The 19506-nt window shown below is 44.2% G+C and overlaps 1 protein-coding gene across 2 annotated transcripts in view; it reads right to left on the bottom strand.

Annotated features, from left to right (window-relative positions):
- Positions 1-19506, bottom strand: part of NECAB1 (N-terminal EF-hand calcium binding protein 1) — a 555658-nt gene that overhangs the window by 32910 nt on the left and 503242 nt on the right. For both annotated transcript variants that reach the window (XM_029591633.1, XM_029591634.1), the window contains exon 12: positions 7469-7560. In XM_029591633.1, the coding sequence (XP_029447493.1) occupies positions 7469-7560 (92 nt within the window). The remainder of the gene's footprint in view (positions 1-7468; positions 7561-19506) is intronic.

Here is a 19506-nt window from a genome sequence, read left to right as displayed (position 1 = left end):
ACTGTTTGTCTGATAGGAGACAAGGTGTAATGGTAAATGGAACTTATTCTGAAGAAAGAATGGTGTGAAGTAGAGTGCCACAGGGATCAGGTTTGGGACCAGTTCTGTTCAATATCTTTGAGAGTGACATTGCAGAAGGAATAGAAAGTAAAGTTTGTCTGTTTGTGAATGATTCTAATATTTGCAACAGAGTGGACTGAAGGAGTAAAGAGAATGAAAAGTGATTTAAGAAACCGCTCGAGGACTTGGCAGCTGGAATTCAATGCCAAGAAGTGCAGAACTGTGCATCTGAGATGCGATAATCCAAAACAGCTGTATATGATGGGAGAGAGGGGTGAAAGACTAATGTGTTTGGACTGGGAGAGGGACTTTGGGATGATAGTGTCTAGCAATCTGAAGGCGACAAAGCAATGTGAAAAGACGATAGCTAAAGCCAGAAGAATTGTGAGCTGCATAGAGAAAGGAATAACCAGTAAGAAAAAAGAAGTAGTGATGCCCTTGTATAGGCACTTGGTGAGGCCTCACCTGGCGTACTGTGTTCAGTATTGGAGCCCATTTCTCAAAACAGATAGAGACAGGATGCTGTTGAAAGAAGGGCAACCAAAATGCTGTGGGGTCTGTATTGGAAGACTTATGAGGAGAGGTTGAAAGATCTGAATATGTACATCCTGGAAGAGAGGAGGTGCAGGGGAGATATGATACAGACCTTCAGATACCTGAAAGGTTTTAATGATGCATGAACTTCAAACCTTTTCCATTGGAAAGGAAACAGTAGAACTAGGGGCCACAAAATGGAACTCCAAGGGGGAACACTCAGAGCTAATGTTGTTATGCTCAGGTTGTGAACCCTTGGGCTGATGGGAGGATGGTGTACCTTAGGAAGTGGATCCGTAGGTTCTCCCCTTGGGTGGCGAGGCAGGACAGAAGATGCGACCAGCTAACCCTCGGCACTGGAGACAAGGCGACCGTGGAGGCAGACGAAGAGTCATAACGTCGAGGAGCGGAACTGTGTCTTCACCACTGGAAGTCCGCGGTCCCCCCAGGAGAAGCCCGTAGGGACCTGGACCGCTGGGACTTAGGTAGACCTTTGAGAGGTCAAGGAGTCGAGAGTTCGGTGCAAGGGCTAACTGGAGCTTCACTCCTGGAAGCCCGCGGTTCCCCCGGGAGGAGCCCGTAGGGACCCGGGCCGCTGGGACTTAGGTGGGCCCTTGGAGAGGGTGATCCAGAAGAAGTCCGAGGTCAAGTGCCATAGGTCACACACCAGGAATCACCGCTTGCCAGTCCGAAGTCACACACCAGGAATCACTGCTTGCCAGTCCAAAGTCACACACCAGGAATCACTGCTAGCCAATCCGAAGTCAGGAACCAGGAACACCAAGACAAGACAGGAATCAGGAACAAGGGTCTGAAGTACAAGAACTCACCGAAGCAAGCAGACCTGACTATGAAGGACATTGCCAAGTCAAGGAATGAGCAGAGGAAGCCTCCTTTTATACTTCCTCTGCTCTGGCTCATAGGGAACAGCTGTGGGTAGTTAAAGGGATCAGGTCCCTTTAAATCTGATGATGAGGCACAGCCTCGTGCCTAAAGATGGTGGCAGCCATCTTGGATTTCCTCCGCGGAGGAAATGCTGCCGGACGCCGCGAGGGAGGAGCAGGGACAGTTCCTCACCCGGCGACCATCTCTGGGACCTGTGCGGGGGCGACGGGCACAGGATCAGGGACTTCCCCCGGAGCTCCCGCGGTGGTTCGCCGTTGCGGGCAAGGTAGGGGACCATGGTCTTGGCCTTCCACGGCCGCGGAACACAACAAATGTAAGGAAATATTTTTTTCATGGAGATGCTGGTAGATGCTTGAAATGCTTTCCCAGAATAGGTAATGAGGATGAAAACAGTAAACAAATTCAAAAGGGTATAGGATAAACACTGTGGATCCCTAAAGGCTTGCGGATGATAATGAAGAAAAGAGTGCATGGAGATATCCTGAATGGAGAGGCTGATAGTAACTTAAACAGAAGGCATGGGAAATTACTACCCTTAATCAATTAACCTTGATGCTTTTGACGCATCTACAATATCACTCTCTGCTTTGATGGTGGGGTGGCGGAGGAGGGAAGGGATATTGGATTCTGAATGCTAGGCCCTGACTTTTACAGTCTGGGGTACTGATACACTGAGATTAGGGATTAATCACAGGACTGTTTCTATGGTAAAATCCAAAAGCAAAGCTAATTCCAGCACCATTGTCTGAATTATCAGGAAGGCTGCTCACCACTTAAAAATGTTGCTAGCAGTAATTTTGTTATGGGTTTGATAGTTGCTTGGTTTTAATTGTAAGTATTACTATCCTTATCATAAGGCATGGGGTAAACTACACTGAGCAGCAGTTACTACCCTTAACAGACACATGGGGGTAACCTACACAGAGCGGCAGTTACTACCATAAGAAACTTGCTGGGCATACTAGATGGACCATTTGGTCTTTTTCTGCCAACAATACTATGAATGTTACTATGTATATATATGTAGCTATGCTCTTTAGTATTATCTGATTTTATTTATATCAGGGTTGGCAAAGCTTCTGTTTTGACTTGGAATTCTCTTATAGATTGTAATTTTTATTTTGCGTTAATCATTAATTGTTGCGAGCGCAGCCTATGGCTGTTGTTGAGAGCATGGAGGTGCGATCGCTAGCTCATAGAAGAGCGTGAGCCCTTGAACAAAGGCACAACTCAGGGAGGAGCCCTAAGGCACACTGTGGGAGATGAGGGCATGCAAGCATGGGCGGAACAGGAACAAGGCAGGACTGGAACTAAGGCAAGGAACTTCGGAACAGGAACAAGGCAGGATCAACCCTCCGCTGGACCTACACACACCAATGAGACCCAGCAATGCAATGCTGGTCTCAGAAGTAGCCCTCCAGCCACTCAGTAGCCTTTCTGGACCCGCCGCTTGGGAACGACGAGTGCATGAGCCAGACGGAGGCTGAGGGCAGGAACAAGGCAAGACTCATGGAACTTGAAAGACTCAGACGAGGACTTGGAAGTTGGAAGATTCAGACGAGGACATGGAACTTGGAAGACTCAGACAAGGACACAAGGTGCTTGGAAGATACAGGCAGGCATTGTCCCTTAGGGCGCCCTACACAGCCCCCCCCCATGGGCCGTCATGGACCATCCTGTCCCACTGCACGCCCTACACAACCTGAGAAGGCTGGTTGTGGACCACGCGGGAGCGGGACAAGCGCCGGAAGGGGATCCAACCAAAATGAGGCTCCAATGACCGGAGACAGGAACCGGATCAATATGGATGTACCCTCAGGGTGGTCATCTGGAGGACTCAAGTTGCTGGGAAGACTCGTAATTTGGAAGACTCGGAACTTGGAAGACTTGGCACTTGGAAGACTTCAGGAACATCAGGACTTCAGGAAATGGAACAACGGGACCACTGGATCATCAGGACTTCTGAACATCAGGACATCTGGAACAAGGAAAAGGCAACGAAGGAGCTCCGATGAGGAATGAGACCAGGAACATCAAGACGAGTAGATCAGGAAAATCCAAGAACACGGAACAAACAGCCATCTAGATAAGTGAAGACCATGGAGGACCTTGACCCGAAGAGGAGCACAGACAACTGTGGATTCTGGGTATGAAGGACCTGAGGAACAGGAACTGAGCCCTTACATAGGGCTGAAGCAGGAAGCAGGATGCTGACAGCTTCCGGTGGAGCCGTGGGCTTTTCCCACCACTGACCCTTTAAATTAGTTGAAGAGGCGCAGTCGCACGCCTAGAGAAGGACCCGGGGAGTGAGGTAGCACCAAGGACAGTGGTGTCCCTGCCGCAAAGATGAAGGAGCAGGCACAGGCGTCGGGGATGGCCTCTGGGCCGCAGGATGGCGTCAGCAGTGGCGGCAAGAGCACAGAGGCATCCCAATGGCAGCACAGGCTGCGAAGAGGAACCCTGGCGGGGGCCTCCGGGCCATGGAAGAGGACATCCTGACAGCGGCACTAGGCTGCGATGAGGAAGACAACGGTGGCAGCTCCCTGCCACAAAGGTGAGGGCATCCCGAGGCAACACTAGGCCGTGAAGATCAAGGCAGTGGTGGCGGCTGAGGCACTAGAGGTGGAATCGATGGCAGTGGCCTTCCTTGCCGTGAGGCTTCCCAGGGACGGCACTAGGCCGTGAAGATGTGTGCTGGCAGTAGGTGAGGGCCTGCTTGCAGGATGGAGTCCACGAGCAGGATCATAACACTAGTATTCTGCTGAGCTAATGCCCAAGTGTAGTCAGTCTGTTGATTTATTTAAAGTTTAGTTCTTAATGTGCACCTTAATATGTAAGCTGCTAATGACCTTTGATTTAATGCTTCTGTTCTAATATGTTATACCCAATAATTGTATGCTACTAGTCTAAAATGTTGTACCCCACTTTGGGTGAATTTCTTTTTCAAAAAAGTGGGTAATAAAATAATAAATAATAAAATAATAATAGATTCACTGTTCTGTCCTCTTATTACTTAAATAAATCTATCAGAAAGATCTGGAACCATAATGAACTGAGTCAGGGTGTGTGTGAGTATTTGTGTGGGGAATAAGTACCTGGGTTCAAGCTCCCAAGTGTAATCCCAGTAATTGTGTATGTTTACATTGGGTAAGCCATGAGGTAGTCCTGTGTGTGTGTGCAGGTGATGAGCCCCTCGCTAACTCCAGTGAGATTAGTCCCTGGGTTCAAGCCCCTGGGCAGAAGGCCAGAGTGCACAGTCTGACGCAGAACACCCTGGTATCATAGTGTTCCATTGGTTATCCTCTTTCTACCACACCTCTGAAATGCAAATGTGTAGATATACTTTCAAAGTGCCATACATTCTAATTCTCCAGTTTTATTAATATTCAGACTTTTTGGCATTTGCATACAGACATTTTAAAGTATGTTTTCTATTTGTACTTTTATTTCTATTTGTTTCCACAAGCTGCTTATTATTTATTTATTTTATTTATTTATTTATCGAGTTTTATATATCGTCATTCAGTTTCGCCTTCATAACGGTTTACAAGATGATACAGGCAGTGTAGAGTCATTCATATCTGTGTAATCTTTTTCTACATCCATCTGGGCTACTTCAGCCTTAACCATAATCCTTCTACAGGGATATTCTATCTTCCCTGTTTTCCAAGTATCTTTTTGGAAGATGCTTTTCGCCAAACCATGTGCTTTTGAGCAACTGTCAGCTTTCCCCTGTGGACTAGTTTAAAAGCTGCTGTATCTCCTTTTTAAATGTTAGTGCTAGCAGCTGCTTTCCACTCTGGATAAGATGGAGCCCATCCTGTCAGAATAGACTCTCCCTTCCCCAGAATATTCCTTGGTTCCTAACAAATCTAAAGCCTTCTTCCCTTCACCATAATCTCATTCACACATTGAGACTCTGGAACTCAGCATGCCTCTAGGTTCCTGTGCATGGAATGGGAAGCATTTTATGAGAATGCAACCCTGGAGGTTCTGGATTTCAATTTCCTATCTAAAACCCTAAATATAGCCTCAAGAACTTCCTTCCTGCACCTTCTTATGTCATTGGTAGCCACTTGTTCCATGATAGCCGGCTCCTCCCCAGCATTCTCTAAAATCTTATCTAGGTGGCATGTGAGGTTCACTAACTTTGTACCAGGCAGGCAAGTTATCAAGCAATCCTCAAGCTCATCAGCCACCTACCTATCTACATATCAAAGACAGTCCTAACCCAACTTTCCTGAGCACATGTCCCTAGAGACACATCCTCAGTGTGAAAGGATAAGGCATCATCTGAAGGGCAGATTCTAGCTACAGAATCATTTCCTGCCACATCAAGGTGATAGTCTCCTTCTAAGTGACCCTGATTCTCCAAAACAGCACAAAGGCTACTTAACGTGAGTTGGAACCACTCTACTATGTCTCTGAAGATCTCTTTTATACACCTCTCTCTTCCTCAGCTCTTCCAATTATGCCATTCTGGCATCCAGAGATTGGACTTGTTCTCTGAAAGACAAGAGCTCTTTGCTCTGGGTGCACACGTACAGACTCTTACCAACAGTTAGATAATCATACATGTGGCATTTGGTGCAAAAGACTGGATAGCCCAAATCTTGCTGCTGGACTTCTGTCTGAATCTTAATTTTGTTGAATTCTTAAAGTTTTTAAAGCTGTTTAAGGAATGGGTATGTCTAAATCTAGGGGCTTTTAAATTTAATATTAAGTGCCTTTTTATATTTAAGGTTTTAAGAATAGATTAGAGTTTTAAAATCTTGTAAGTGTCTTTATATCTAAGGTTTTTAAATTAGATTATTGAATGTCTAATGCTAATTTGAGAATGACTAGCAATAGGACTAAAATTAATCACTAAAATAAAGGTTAATTGTATGCTATTCTAAATCATCAATTGACTCTTATTTTGACAATTTTCCTCCTAATGGGGATAATAATCTATAAATCAAAAAATGTGATTGATAGGTAGGAGATGATCATTCTTTATAGATGCTGTAGTTGCCTTCATTCTCCTAATATAGCCAGTATTCCTGAAATGCACATGAGAAATGAAATGTGGCATGGGCTTCTAGGAGATAGCTCATTTCCGCAAAGTGATATGATTCAGAGAATGGTCGTGGTGCCTTATTAAGATGGTCATTCTTTCCCAATTACTCTATCCCTACTCTTGTATGAATTTCATTTTCTATATTATACAATTTAGAGATGCCAGGGTATGCCATCCTAGGAGGGTTGTAATAGAACATCAGGAGACTTCAGAATTGTGTAAAGGAGATATGTCTTGTTTGTGAGAAGAATGGCAATTCTTTGACAATAAAAAAGAGAGAACAAGGCACTGTATGCAAGCTGAATGAGAGAGCACTTCTTTGTTTTGACTTGTACAAATATAACATCTCTTTTTTAACATATGTGAGCTAGTCTATATAATTTAAGAATAAATATAAAAGTGAAATTTTCATCAGTTATAAGATTTCTATTTTTGTTTTTAATTATCCTTTTTTTTCTCAATGGTTCCTATGGAGAAAATTTGTTTCAAAAGAAGCTATGTGATGATATGTGGGCAAGTGTGTCTGATTTCTCGCATTCCTTTGCGGTGGCATCATAGTTTGAGCATGTTCAATATGTTTCCTTCAATGAATTCCAGATCTTGTTGACATCTTGAAAGTGGCTGTACATCTCGTAAGTGATAATGATGGTCATGCTTGTAATGAGACTGATAATGAATTAAATTATTCATAGCATGGAATGGTCAAAATCCAGTATAAAGGGTATATCCTTGTTTTGACAAGATATACATAGACTCAGGAGTTATATTTCTAACATAGAATCTAGTTTTATTTGCTGAGATTATTGCTTTTACTTATAATATTAACAATTGCTTATAATCTTTTCTTATAAAAATATATTAGAAATAAAGTTAGAATTGAAAGAAAAAGTGTTATAGAGGTTGACATACCAGGTACCAGCATTGTTGTTATTAGTTCTGGAGTTTCCAGGAAATCCACATTACTCCTTTGGAATGTCTTGCTGTAGTTAGTCTGAAGGTGGCTGCATAAATATTGATAAGATACAGTTACAATATAGAACCCTTTATTTATTTTTATTTATAACTTTTATAACTTTATAACTTTTAACATTTATACAATGTAAGAACGCTTTATGCGGTTTTATTCCTGTTTCAGGATGTAGAGCAATGATGATCATTATTTTTAAAGCAGGATCCACTTTTTCAAAAAAACTTCAAAGTGAGAGCCAGAACCATTGTTGGCCAAAGTGGCTGGTGCTCTGTTCAAGGTGGGGGAATCTCCCTCCAATGATGTGGCTGGCTCAGGGGGCTCAGGGGTGTTCCCCTTCAATGATGCAACAACCTGGCTAGTCAAGCATGCTCATTGCAGCCCCAGACAGCAGACACTTTCTCCCTCAGTTCAGCTACTCCCCCCCCCCCCCCCACACACACACATTCACTCCCCTTCCCTGAACTCAAACTCATCTCCCCTAACATGCTCTGTGCCCCAACATACAATTTCCTCCAGCTCGTCTCTCCCCAAACACTTTTACTCCAGTCCTATCGCAGCCAATCTCAATCCCTGCACATCTCTTCCACCAGTCTCCATTATCCTATCTCCCTTTCACCTTACTGATGGTGCTGCCTCCAGAAGAGCTGTTTTCTTTAGACATGCGGCTCTCACAGCCTCATGAGAACAGTGTGGGAGTTCAAACTCACTGAGATCCATGCAATTCCAGAAGAAATCAGAACAGCTGTTTTGGAGGTGGCACCAGTAGTAAGCCTCCATAGAAACTGGAGGGAGAGTGTGTACTTTGGGAAGAATCAGGCAGCTGCATTTAGGGTCGATGGGAGCTGCATTTAGGGTCAATGGGAGCTACATTTAGGGTTGATATAAAATATACTTAATTGCTCATTTACAAAAATCCTTTCGTGCCATTCCTTGAAGTTTTTGTTTAATTATTTTAACACTTTTCAAAATGATAGTAAATGCAGTTTTTTACAAATGGGAGGCATTAAGATTTATGGATTTGTAATTTTTAATGAATAGCGCTATATGCTACATAAAACATATAACATAAGTGTTGCACGCCCCGTCCGCATCTGGCCCGCGCACGGGCCTGCTCACCTCTGCAGGTCATGGGTCGGCCTCCCCAGCGGCAGCTGCGAGCTCCGCTAGGCCTTGACATCCTGCGGCGGTGGTCGCTGGGCCTTCCACTGCGCACCAGGCCTCACGCCGGAGTACGGCGTCTCCAGTGGCATCGGCCACGCCCCTATGCGTGCACGCACGCACCGCCCGGCCTCTTGTAGGGCCAGGGGTGGGTCCTAGCTCCGCAGCGTGCCCTGATTGATGGAACAATATAAGGAAGTCCCTGCCTGCACTTCCTTGCCTTGGCAATCGGGTCGGCATTGTTTTGTGTGCTAGGTTGCCTCCGCGTTCACAGTCTTGTTCCAGTCTTGTTCCAGCCTTGTTCCAGGATCCTACTGTTCTAGCGTCCTCCTGTTCCTGCATATGTCTGTTCGTCTTCCCAAGTGGTATCCTCAGACTGTCTCTCTGGTACTGACCTCAGCCTGTTCCTTGACCTTCCTGTCTGCTGCCTGCATCCTGACCTCTGCCTGCCTTGTGACCTCGACTGACCTCCGGAACCTGACCACTGCCTCGTTGACTACTCCTTGGATTGATCATCGGATTCTGACCTCAGCTACCATTGACTACATCTCCTGATTCTGGCTCTGTCCCTTGCCTTGTCATCGCCTACGCTGTTTGGGCCTTCCTTTCCTCTCCAGGCCAACAGCATGAAGTCCGACCACGCTCCCTTGTTGATCATGGGTACGCCTCTCTACTACCTCTCTGGGAGACCCTGTGAGGCCCACCTAAGTCCAAGCGGAAGCCCGGGGGGACCTCGGGCTTCCAGTGGTGAAGCCCATCTTAGCTTCTGTCTCCTCCTGTGCTCCATCCCCTGGGGGCAGGTGCTCCCTGGTCCCTACCAGGGAGCCGTTCTCCACTGCTCCAGGACAAGGGTCCACCTCCAAGCGCAACAATAAGAACTGCCATACTGGGTCAGATCAAGAGTCCATCAAGCCCAGTATCCTGTTTCCAACAGTGGCCAATCCAGGTCACAATTACCTGGCAGGATCCTAAATAATAGATAGAATACATGTCGCTTAGGCCCAGAAATAAGCAGTGGCTTTCCTCAAGTATACGTAATTAATAATGATTTATGGGCTTTTCCGCCAGGAACTTGCCCAAAACTTTTTAAAACCCAGCTAGCTTTTAGTGTTGTATATTCTTTGGGCCATTTACATGCATACCTCACAGACATATGATACGCACATAAGAACAGATGATAAGTACATAACTTGTTAATAAAATACACATATACCATCTGTTCTTACGCGCATACCATACATCCATGAGGTACGTGCATACCCATGAAATGAATGGCCTAACAAATGCACATCCCTACTTTTATGACATCATCTGGCAATGAATTCAAAGGCTTAATTTCAGTTTTATTCTCAATTCATTTCCTAATAATTCCTAACATTATTTGCTTTTTTGACCATTGCCACACTCTAAGCCAAGGATTTCTATGTTAATGATGACACCTAGATCTTTTTCCTGGGTGATGACTCCTAGAATGGAAACTAACTACAGTTTGGATTATTTTTCCCTATGTGCTTCACTTTGCACTTGTCCACATTAAATTTCATTTGCTATTTAGATTTCCAGCCTCCCAGTTGTTGCATGTGCCGGCCGCGGCAGGCCCGCTTATACCCGTTTGCCTGCTCCAGCGCCTGGTTCTGCCTCCCTTGCGGCTGTGGGCAGCCGCCTCCATGTCTGGGCTGCTCCCCATGCTCCCAGCTCCTCAGTAGATGTCTCAGCTCCACGGTGGGCCTCCCTGCGTGGTCCGCGGGGAGATGCCACCATCTCGCGCCACATGCCTCCCTAGGAGCGCGTGCGCACTTCAGCTCTACTTTTAAAGGGGCCGCAGCAAGAAACCACCCCGCAGCCCTGGATGATGATGTCACTGGGTGCCAGTACTCAAGGCCGGCCCCAGGCAGTGCTTCCTTGCCTTGGCAACAGGTCTTCATGCCAGTCGGGTGCTTAGTTGCTTGTTCCTGCATTTCCTCCGTGTTCCTGGTTCCTGACTTTTTCCTGCTTCATCTGTGTTCCTGTTCCTGGTATCTGTTCCTGCTCCTGTGTTCCATGTCTACCCTGCTTGTCTTCTACTGATTGATACCTGGCTTTGACCTCTGCTTCTTCTGACCACGCTACTGATTGATACCTGGCTTTGACCTCTGCTTCTTCTGCCACGCTACTGATTGATAGAGATGTGCATGTTTTTTCCGAATTGGAAAATTTCAACGAAATTGTCCAATTCGGCATGTTTCGGGGACCCCAAAAAATGATCTGGATTTTCCCGTTTTTTCACGAAAATTCGTTTTTTGGATTAGTGTGCGCTAACTCTCATTAGTGCGCGCTAACTCCCCGTTAGTGCGCACTAACAAAAACTAATAAAAAGTAACAAAAAATAACAAAATCTAACGGTTTTTGTTAGTGCGCACTAACGGGGAGTTAGCGCGCACTAATGAGAGTTAGAGCACACTATCAGGGAGTTAGCGCACACTAACTCAAAAAATGATTTTTCGCGAAAAAAAACCCCGAACCGCAAAAAAACGACATTTTCAGCGGTGGCCGAAAAACGAAGAATGACATGAACACAAAAAACGATTCACATCTCTACTGATTGATACCTGGCTTTGACCTCTGCTTTGTCTGACCACACTACTGATTGATACCTGGCTTTGACCTCTGCTTCGTCTGACCACGCTACTGATTGATATCTGGCTTGACCTCTGCTACATCTGACTACGTTCCTGCCCATCTCCTGGTTTTGACCTTTGCCTTGCCTGACCATTCTCCATTTGATTCCTGGTTTGACCCATGCTTGTCTTGCCAAACTTCCTTGCCTGCCGCCTGCCCTGACTTCAGCCTGCTCTATGACGCTCCCATTGAATCCACTCTAGATTTAGTTTCTCAGGCTTCGGCCTGTTTTTATTTGGGCACCCTCTGTCTGCCTCCTGTACTCATTGGCGCCTGGGTCTCCGGGATTCCGCCTTGTCCAGATCAGATCTCCTACTTCTGCAACCACTGCTGGCCCCTGGCTGACCTCCTCGTCATGCCTGAGAAGACCTCGGACAGAGGCCCACCTAAATCCAGCCGGCCCCGGTACCCAAGGGCTCACCTTGCGGGGAACGAGGGCTGGTATTGGCGAAGCTCCAGCCGGCCTCCATCAATCAGCCAGCTCCGCCTGCCAACAATGGGGACCCGTAGGGCTTGCCCTGCAGGTAGCACCAACCCCACCTCGACCCAAGGGTCCACCTCCTGCACAACACCAGTCTCATAAGGTCCTTCTGCAATTTTTCTTAATCTGCTTGTGATTTAACAACACAGAATAATTTTGTGTCATCTGCAAATTTGATCATCTCACTCATTTTCCCTTTTCAAGATCATTTATAAATATATTAAAAGCACCAATCCCAGTACAGATCCCTGGGGCATTCCACTATTTATATTTCTCTACCATTTAGAAAGCTGATCATTTAGTCCTACTCTCTGTTTCCTGTCTTTTAACCAGTTTGCAATCCACAATAAGACAATGTCTTCCATCCCATGACTTTTTAATTTTCTCAGGAGTCTCTCATAAGGGACTTTGTCAAACACCTTCTGAAAATCCAAATACACTATATCCACCAGCTCACCTTTATCCATGTTTATTAACCCCTTCAAAAAATGTAGCAGATTAGTGAGGCAAGACTTCCTTTGGGTAAATCCATGGTGGCTGTGTCTCATTAAAACATGTCTTTCTATATGTTTGGTAACTTTGTTCTTTAGAATAATTTCTGTAATTTTTCCCAGCACTGACGCAAGCTCACCAGTCTATAGTTTACCAGATTACCCCAATGTCCTTTTTAAAGATTGCCATTACATTGGCCATGCTTCAATCATAGCCTAGTGGTTAGAGCAGTGGACTATAAACCAGAAGACCAGGGTTCAAGTCCTGCTGTCGTTCCTTGTGACCTTGGGCAAGTCACTTTACCTCTCCATTGCCTCAGGTACAAAAACTTAGATTGTAAGCCCTCTGGGGATAGAGAAATACCTATAGTACATGAATGTAAACTGGTGTGATATCTCAATTGAGATTGAATGTCGGTATATAAAAATAATAAATAAATAAAATGAAATCATCAGGTATGATAGATGATTTTAATGGTAGATTACAAATTACTAGGAATAGGTCTGTGTGGTGAAACTGGAGCTTCACAGTAAATGTTATTGTTTATCATTTGAAACTTCTATAACTGGATAGCAGGTGGCAGTGTTCCACAGTCATTAGCATCTGGCGCTGAAGGGGTTAACCTAAACCCCTACCAGCTGATGACATCACTGCTGCTGTTGTCTGAATACAATGTCAATTAGAAACTGAGAGAAGCTGATGGTTGGCAGCAGTTGAAGACAGGAGAGTAAGACATCCAGCTGGAGTTGGACTGACAGAGTTGCTAAGTTAGAGTAGGGTTTATAGTCTCATCATCATCATTTATTTATTAAATGCTTTTACAGCAGGAAACTGTTCAAAGTATATTATAAACAATAAATTGGACAACAATTTGAAATCAATTTAAAATTACAGGTGGGAGGTTTGTACAAAGCATGTTTCAAACAGGAGAAGGGTTCAAAGCATATTTCAAACAGAAGACTGGAACAACACCATAAAATCCTAGGTAGAGAAATTTTAGAAAACATGTTATTTATATATTTATTTATTTAGAATTTTTCTATACCGGCGTTCATGTGACAGAGACATATCACGTCGGTTTACATTGAAACAGTCATTGAATGATAACAACATTACATGAAACAAGGGTTCTGCAACTGGGATCCGATGATAATATGTTATGAAGAGTATACTGGGCAAGAATTTATAAAGCACAAACAGCATGCTAGATAATCATATTATACACATAATAGGTTGACAGCTGACATAATAAGCAACGAACTGTATTGATAAACTACTGAGAAGAAGACTGAGTCTAGATGATGTAAAAGGTGGGGCAGTAGGGGCTTCCATGTCAGAATGGTAGATTAAGGTAGAGGATTGCTAGGGATTGCAACTCAAAGCAGAGGGAACTGAAGGCAGGAGTGTAGAATTTTTCCTGTAGTTAAATTCAATAGGAAGAGAAAGATTATGTAATCCCTTTTCCTTTTTCCTGCTTGCTGCAATGCAGATTTTTGTGTTATCATTTCCGTTCACTGTTCCTCCTCATTAATAATAAACTCATTAATTACCACTATGTTTGAGACTGATTTGAAATTCCAGGTAAATGTGATCTGAACATTTCTCTGGAAACATAAAGCAAGTGGGATAGAAAATACCCTTGTCTTGTACTCCTCTGCAAAGCAAAATCATTGGTTAAATGTCCATTTGCTAAAACAGAGGAGCTTCATAAAATACTGAGATATATTGCATAATCTCTCCCACCAACCCATATTTTTTAATGTTTACTGAAGAGGATGTTGGGGAGGTACCCGTACTGGAGAAGGTTTTCACAGGTAATGATTCAGATGGACTGAACCAAATCACGGTGAACCTAGAAGACATGGTAGACCTGAAGAGTAGAACTGAAGAGTAGAAGAGTAGAACTGAAGAGTAGTAAATCATCTGGACCGGATGGTATACACCCCAGAGTTCTGAAGGAACTAAAAAATGAAATTTCAGACCTATTAGTAAAAATTTGTAACCTATCATTAAAATCATCCATTGTACCTGAAGACTGGAGGATAGTTAATGTAACCCCCATATTTAAAAAGGGCTCCAGGGGAGATCCAGGAAATTACAGACCGGTTAGCCTGACTTCAGTGCAAGGAAAAATAGTGGAAAGTGTTCTAAACATCAAAATCACAGAACATATAGAAAGACGTGGTTTAATGGAACGAAGTCAGCATGGCTTTACCCAGGGCAAGTCTTGCCTCACAAATCTGCTTCACTTTTTTGAAGGAGTTAATAAACATGTGGATAAAGGTGAACCGGTAGATGTAGTGTACTTGGATTTTCAGAAGGCGCTTGACAAAGTTCCTCATGAGAGGCTTCTAGGAAAAGTAAAAAGTCATGGGATAGGTGGTGATGTCCTTTTGTGGATTACAAACTGGCTAAAAGACAGAAAACAGAGAGTAGGATTAAATGGACAATTTTCTCGGTGGAAGGGAGTGGGCAGTGGAGTGCCTCAGGGATCTGTACTGGAACCCTTACTTTTCAATATATTTATAAATGATCTGGAAAGAAGTACGACGAGTGAGGTAATCAAATTTGCAGATGATACAAAATTGTTCAGAGTAGTTAAATCACAAGCAGATTGTGATAAATTGCAGGAAGACCTAGTGAGGCTGGAAAATTGAGCATCTAAATGGCAGAAGTGTTTCTAGGTACATTGGGTGACTACTTCCCTTTCAGACATCATTTCATATTCTGTTATTTGGACTTCCTCATTTTCCAATGCAGAAAATGCATTATGTAAGTGTACCAGCAGGGAGAATGGGTATTTGTCACAGGTCTTGTTCTACGAATGCAAACTATGTCCAAACTTAGGAAATAATTAATGGTACTCCTTTTCTCAGAAGCCTTCCAATAGTTTTTTAAGTGCCGCTTGTGTCTGACTGAGTATGTATTATGTTCTTCTATGATGATTTTGTGTTTTTATGTTTTTGTTTTGTTTTGCTTTGTTAAAAGAATGTTTCCGCTTGTTTGTAAGCTGCTTAGTATGGGAATTCTGATATAGGCGGATTACAAATATTCTTAAATAAATGAATAAATATATTCAGTGTTACAGGTAAATATAGATGCTAAAACGGTAACCGTTTAATGTGCAAATGAAAATTATTTATCAAAGAATTTTGACTGTTAAGAAACTACTATTTTCTGTTACTTATATATCAGTATCATATAAAATCCTGGACTTATTTAAGTACCATACATAGAAATGTGCTCAGATTGCATCATAGAGTATCTAAAACTGCGATGTTTCTAAATGGCCCCCTGAACCCAAGTCTTTTATTTTGACTATCTTTTGTATTTTATAAGTTCCACTCCAAAAAATTACTTGAGAGGGACTTGGTGTTAATAGGTTAAGAATTCCCATTTTGTTGCTTTATACAAGAATTGAATGCTGCAGATGTTTCCTTTGTCATCCTTTGTGTGTATGGTTAGTGCAGTTAGTGTAGCTGGGTTCAAAAAAGGTTTGGACAAGTTCTTGGAGGAGAAGTCCATTAACGGCTATTAATCAAGTTTACTTGGGGAATAGCCACTGCTATTAATTGCATCGGTAGCATGGGATCTTCTTAGTGTTTAGATAATTGCCAGGTTCTTGTGGCCTGGTTTGGCCTCTGTTGGAAACAGGATGCTTGGCTTGATGGAGCCTTGGTCTGACCCAGCATGGCAATTTCTTATGTTCTTAAATGTAATTGGCTGAACAACATTGATGCGTTAACATACACTCTACTTTATGGGAACATGCATGCAATCTTTCAAAATAAAGAATGATGAAGATACCGGGAAGGATCGCAGCCGACCAGCCCCCGCCGCCGAGACCCATCGGGGTCCCTAGTCAGAGGCCTGACCCCACCACGCCCAAGGCCCAACGCACCCGAAACCAGAGGAGGCCGCGACCGACCCCACCGCGCCGAAGGCTCGACTCACCCGAGACCGGAGGAGGCCGCTACCAATCCCACCATGACTGGAGGAAGCCCCCACGATCTGCAGACCCACCAGCCGAGGCCGTGACCGACCAAACCACGACTGGCAGGGACAAGGCCCCAGCCCCTGAGGCCTACCCGCATGCCGAGGATGCCGAGGACTATGAAGACCACCCCCACCTGACGTCAGAGAAGGTGCCGAGTGAGTCCTTTAAATTCCACCTCATTCCAGGCGCCGCACGCTGTGCGTTGTGCGCCAAAGCAGCACATCCAAAGGAGCAAGCCCCTTTGTGTGCCTCTTCGCACTGCCTCTTCTGCACTGCCACCACACTCTTCCACCAGAAAACCGATAACTACAACGAACACTCAACCTCCGAACAACCGAGAAGGATCGCAACCTATTCATCCGTGAACATCCCCAGCACTCACAAAAACAAGGCAAAGCCACTCGATCTTCCCAAACATGCACTCAACATACAACATCCCAATTCTACCCTACAACAGGAACAATTCAAGAAAAGAATACCACAATGTCACCAGACCTCGCTCCCTTACCACAATCTCTACCCACAACAACCCATACCTCACAGCCCTAACCATCCTCACCCTGACACTAATCAACGCACAATCAATCACAAATAAACTGCCACTGATACACGACTTCCTAATGGATAATCACCCTGATCTCCTCTGCATCACCGAATCATGGATCAAAAGCTCCGATACAGTCCTTATCAACCAACTACCCAAAAAAACCTTCAACATATTCTCCCTTCCCAGACCCAAAAAAAAGGAGGTAGCCTGCTGTTCATAGCAGCAAAAAAAACTAAAATTCAAACTCCACCCCACCAACCTCTCTCTCCCCATTGAAATAGGGCTCTTCAAATCAAAGACCCTCCAAATCCTCCTCCTCTACTCTCCACCAGGAATCCTCAAACACAACCTATCCCCACTAATAGAAACCATTGCCAACAACATAGACATGGACAAACCTGCAATAATACTGGGTGATTTCAACTTACACATGGACCAATCCCCCCCCCCCCCCCCACAACCACATGCCACCTCCTCACTGACTCCATGAATGCAATCAGATTTAAACAAATAATAAAAACCCCCACCCACAAAGCAGGCCATACACTCGACCTCATCTTCAATGAAAACATCTCAAATTTCACACCCCCAACAGCAACCGCAATTCCTTGGTCAGACCACAAACTAATCCAAACCAATCTACAACTTGTAAATCCTCCCCTGGAACCAAAGAAACGCAATAAACTAATCGAGTTCAACAAATCATGCACTAGCGAAGACTTAATCAAAATACTCCTGAGCGCGCTGTAATCCCTTAACACAATGGACACTAACTCTGCCGTAGACTCATGGCTCAACATCAACACAGAAGTCACCAGAATCGAATGCCCACTCATCAGAAAAGAACTCAAACCACAGAAAGCACCTTGGTACACCCCCAAACTGAAGAAGACCAAACTCCTCCTAAGACGAGCCGAAAAGAAGTGGAGAAAACCCTCCACTCCCCAACTGAAAGACAGCTTCAGAACCATACTATTCATCTACAGAACCGACATAAACTAATCCAAAGCTCTCTCAGAACAGCCAAACGGACAAACACCAGCAATGAACTAGCCCAGTTCTTCAATAACAAAACATTAAACCTAATTACAAAAAACCCCAATGCAAACTTCGAAGATACAACTGAACCACACACGATCAACAACAAATGGACACATTTTGACTGCGTCGCATCAACTGAAATTGAAACAATCATAAAAATCATCAATCCTGCATCTCATCCCATTGACCCAATTCCTAAAGAATTCTTCAAACAAATACCCAATCACATAGCCAGACCAATAGCAACCATAATCAACCTCTCGCTTGAACAAGGAACTTTCCCCAAAGCGCTAAAATGTGCCAGCATCAAACCAATACTCAAAAAACCTCATCTCGATTAAACTGACCTAGCAAATTTCAGACCAATCTCGAACCTACCCTTCATAGCCAAGATCCTCGAAAAAATTTTAAACCGTCAACTCTCTGAATACCTGGACACCCACAATATACTCTCCCCTGCCCAACACGGTTTCAGAACCTTGCTCAGTACCGAAACTCTACTACTATCCCTATCAGACACAATCCTCAAAGGACTGGAATGTAACACCTCTTATTTACTCATCCTTCTTGACATTTTGGCTGCCTTTGACACCGTCAATCACAAAACGCTGATACACATACTAAAAGAAATCGGACTTCAAGGCACGACGCTCAGCTGGTTTAAATCCTATCTGTCCAACAGGTCATACAAGGTCAAATTCAATGACACTGAATCCAAGCAAACCTCCCTCCCCCACGGAGTACCTCAAGGCTCAGCCCTATCCTCCACATTGTTTAACATCTACATGACCCCACTGTGCAAACTCCTAAATGAAACAGGACTACTCCACTATATCTACTCCGACGATGTGCAAATTTTACTTCCAATCAAACACTCCATTAAGCACACTCTTAAACTATGGAACTCTCACCTAACCTCAATAAAACAACTACTCTCACAACTATCCCTCATTCTCAACCACACCAAAACAGAAATCCTACACATATCCAACAAACGCTTCCCACCCCCATCCACTGAGTCCGCCATAGACCAAACACTCCTCACAGTAAGGAGCCTTGGTGTCACCCTAGACAACTAATTAAACTTCAAGAAACACATCAACAACTTGCTAAAAGATGGATTCCATAAACTCCAAATCCTAAAAAAAACTAAAACCACTTCTATACCCACAAGACTTTCGTACAGTTCTACAGGCTCTCCTCTTTTCCAAACTCTACTTCTGCAATGGCCTACTACTAGGTCACCCAGCCTCCACCCTTAAACCTATCTAACTACTCCAAAACGCAGCGGCCAGAGCTCTCACAAACAGCTCAAGATCAGACCACATCACACCCATTCTCAAATACCTACATTGGCTACCCATCCCTCAGATAATACAGTACAAGACTCTAACCATCATTCACAAAATTCTCTATAATGACAAAACCAACTGGCTTACCACCCCCATTCACCTACACAATCTCACTCGGAACATGCGTTCCTCAAACTCTGGCCTTCTACAAACACCGTCCCCAAAAGCCACTCAATGGATATCAACAAGGGAACGAACACTATCTATAGCCGGCCCCACCCTATGGAACAAACAGAACCATCCTCCCAATC

This window comes from Rhinatrema bivittatum, chromosome 2 (genome assembly GCF_901001135.1).
Source record: "Rhinatrema bivittatum chromosome 2, aRhiBiv1.1, whole genome shotgun sequence".
NCBI lineage: Eukaryota > Metazoa > Chordata > Amphibia > Gymnophiona > Rhinatrematidae > Rhinatrema > Rhinatrema bivittatum.
This window is presented reverse-complemented; position numbering and strand designations above follow the sequence as displayed.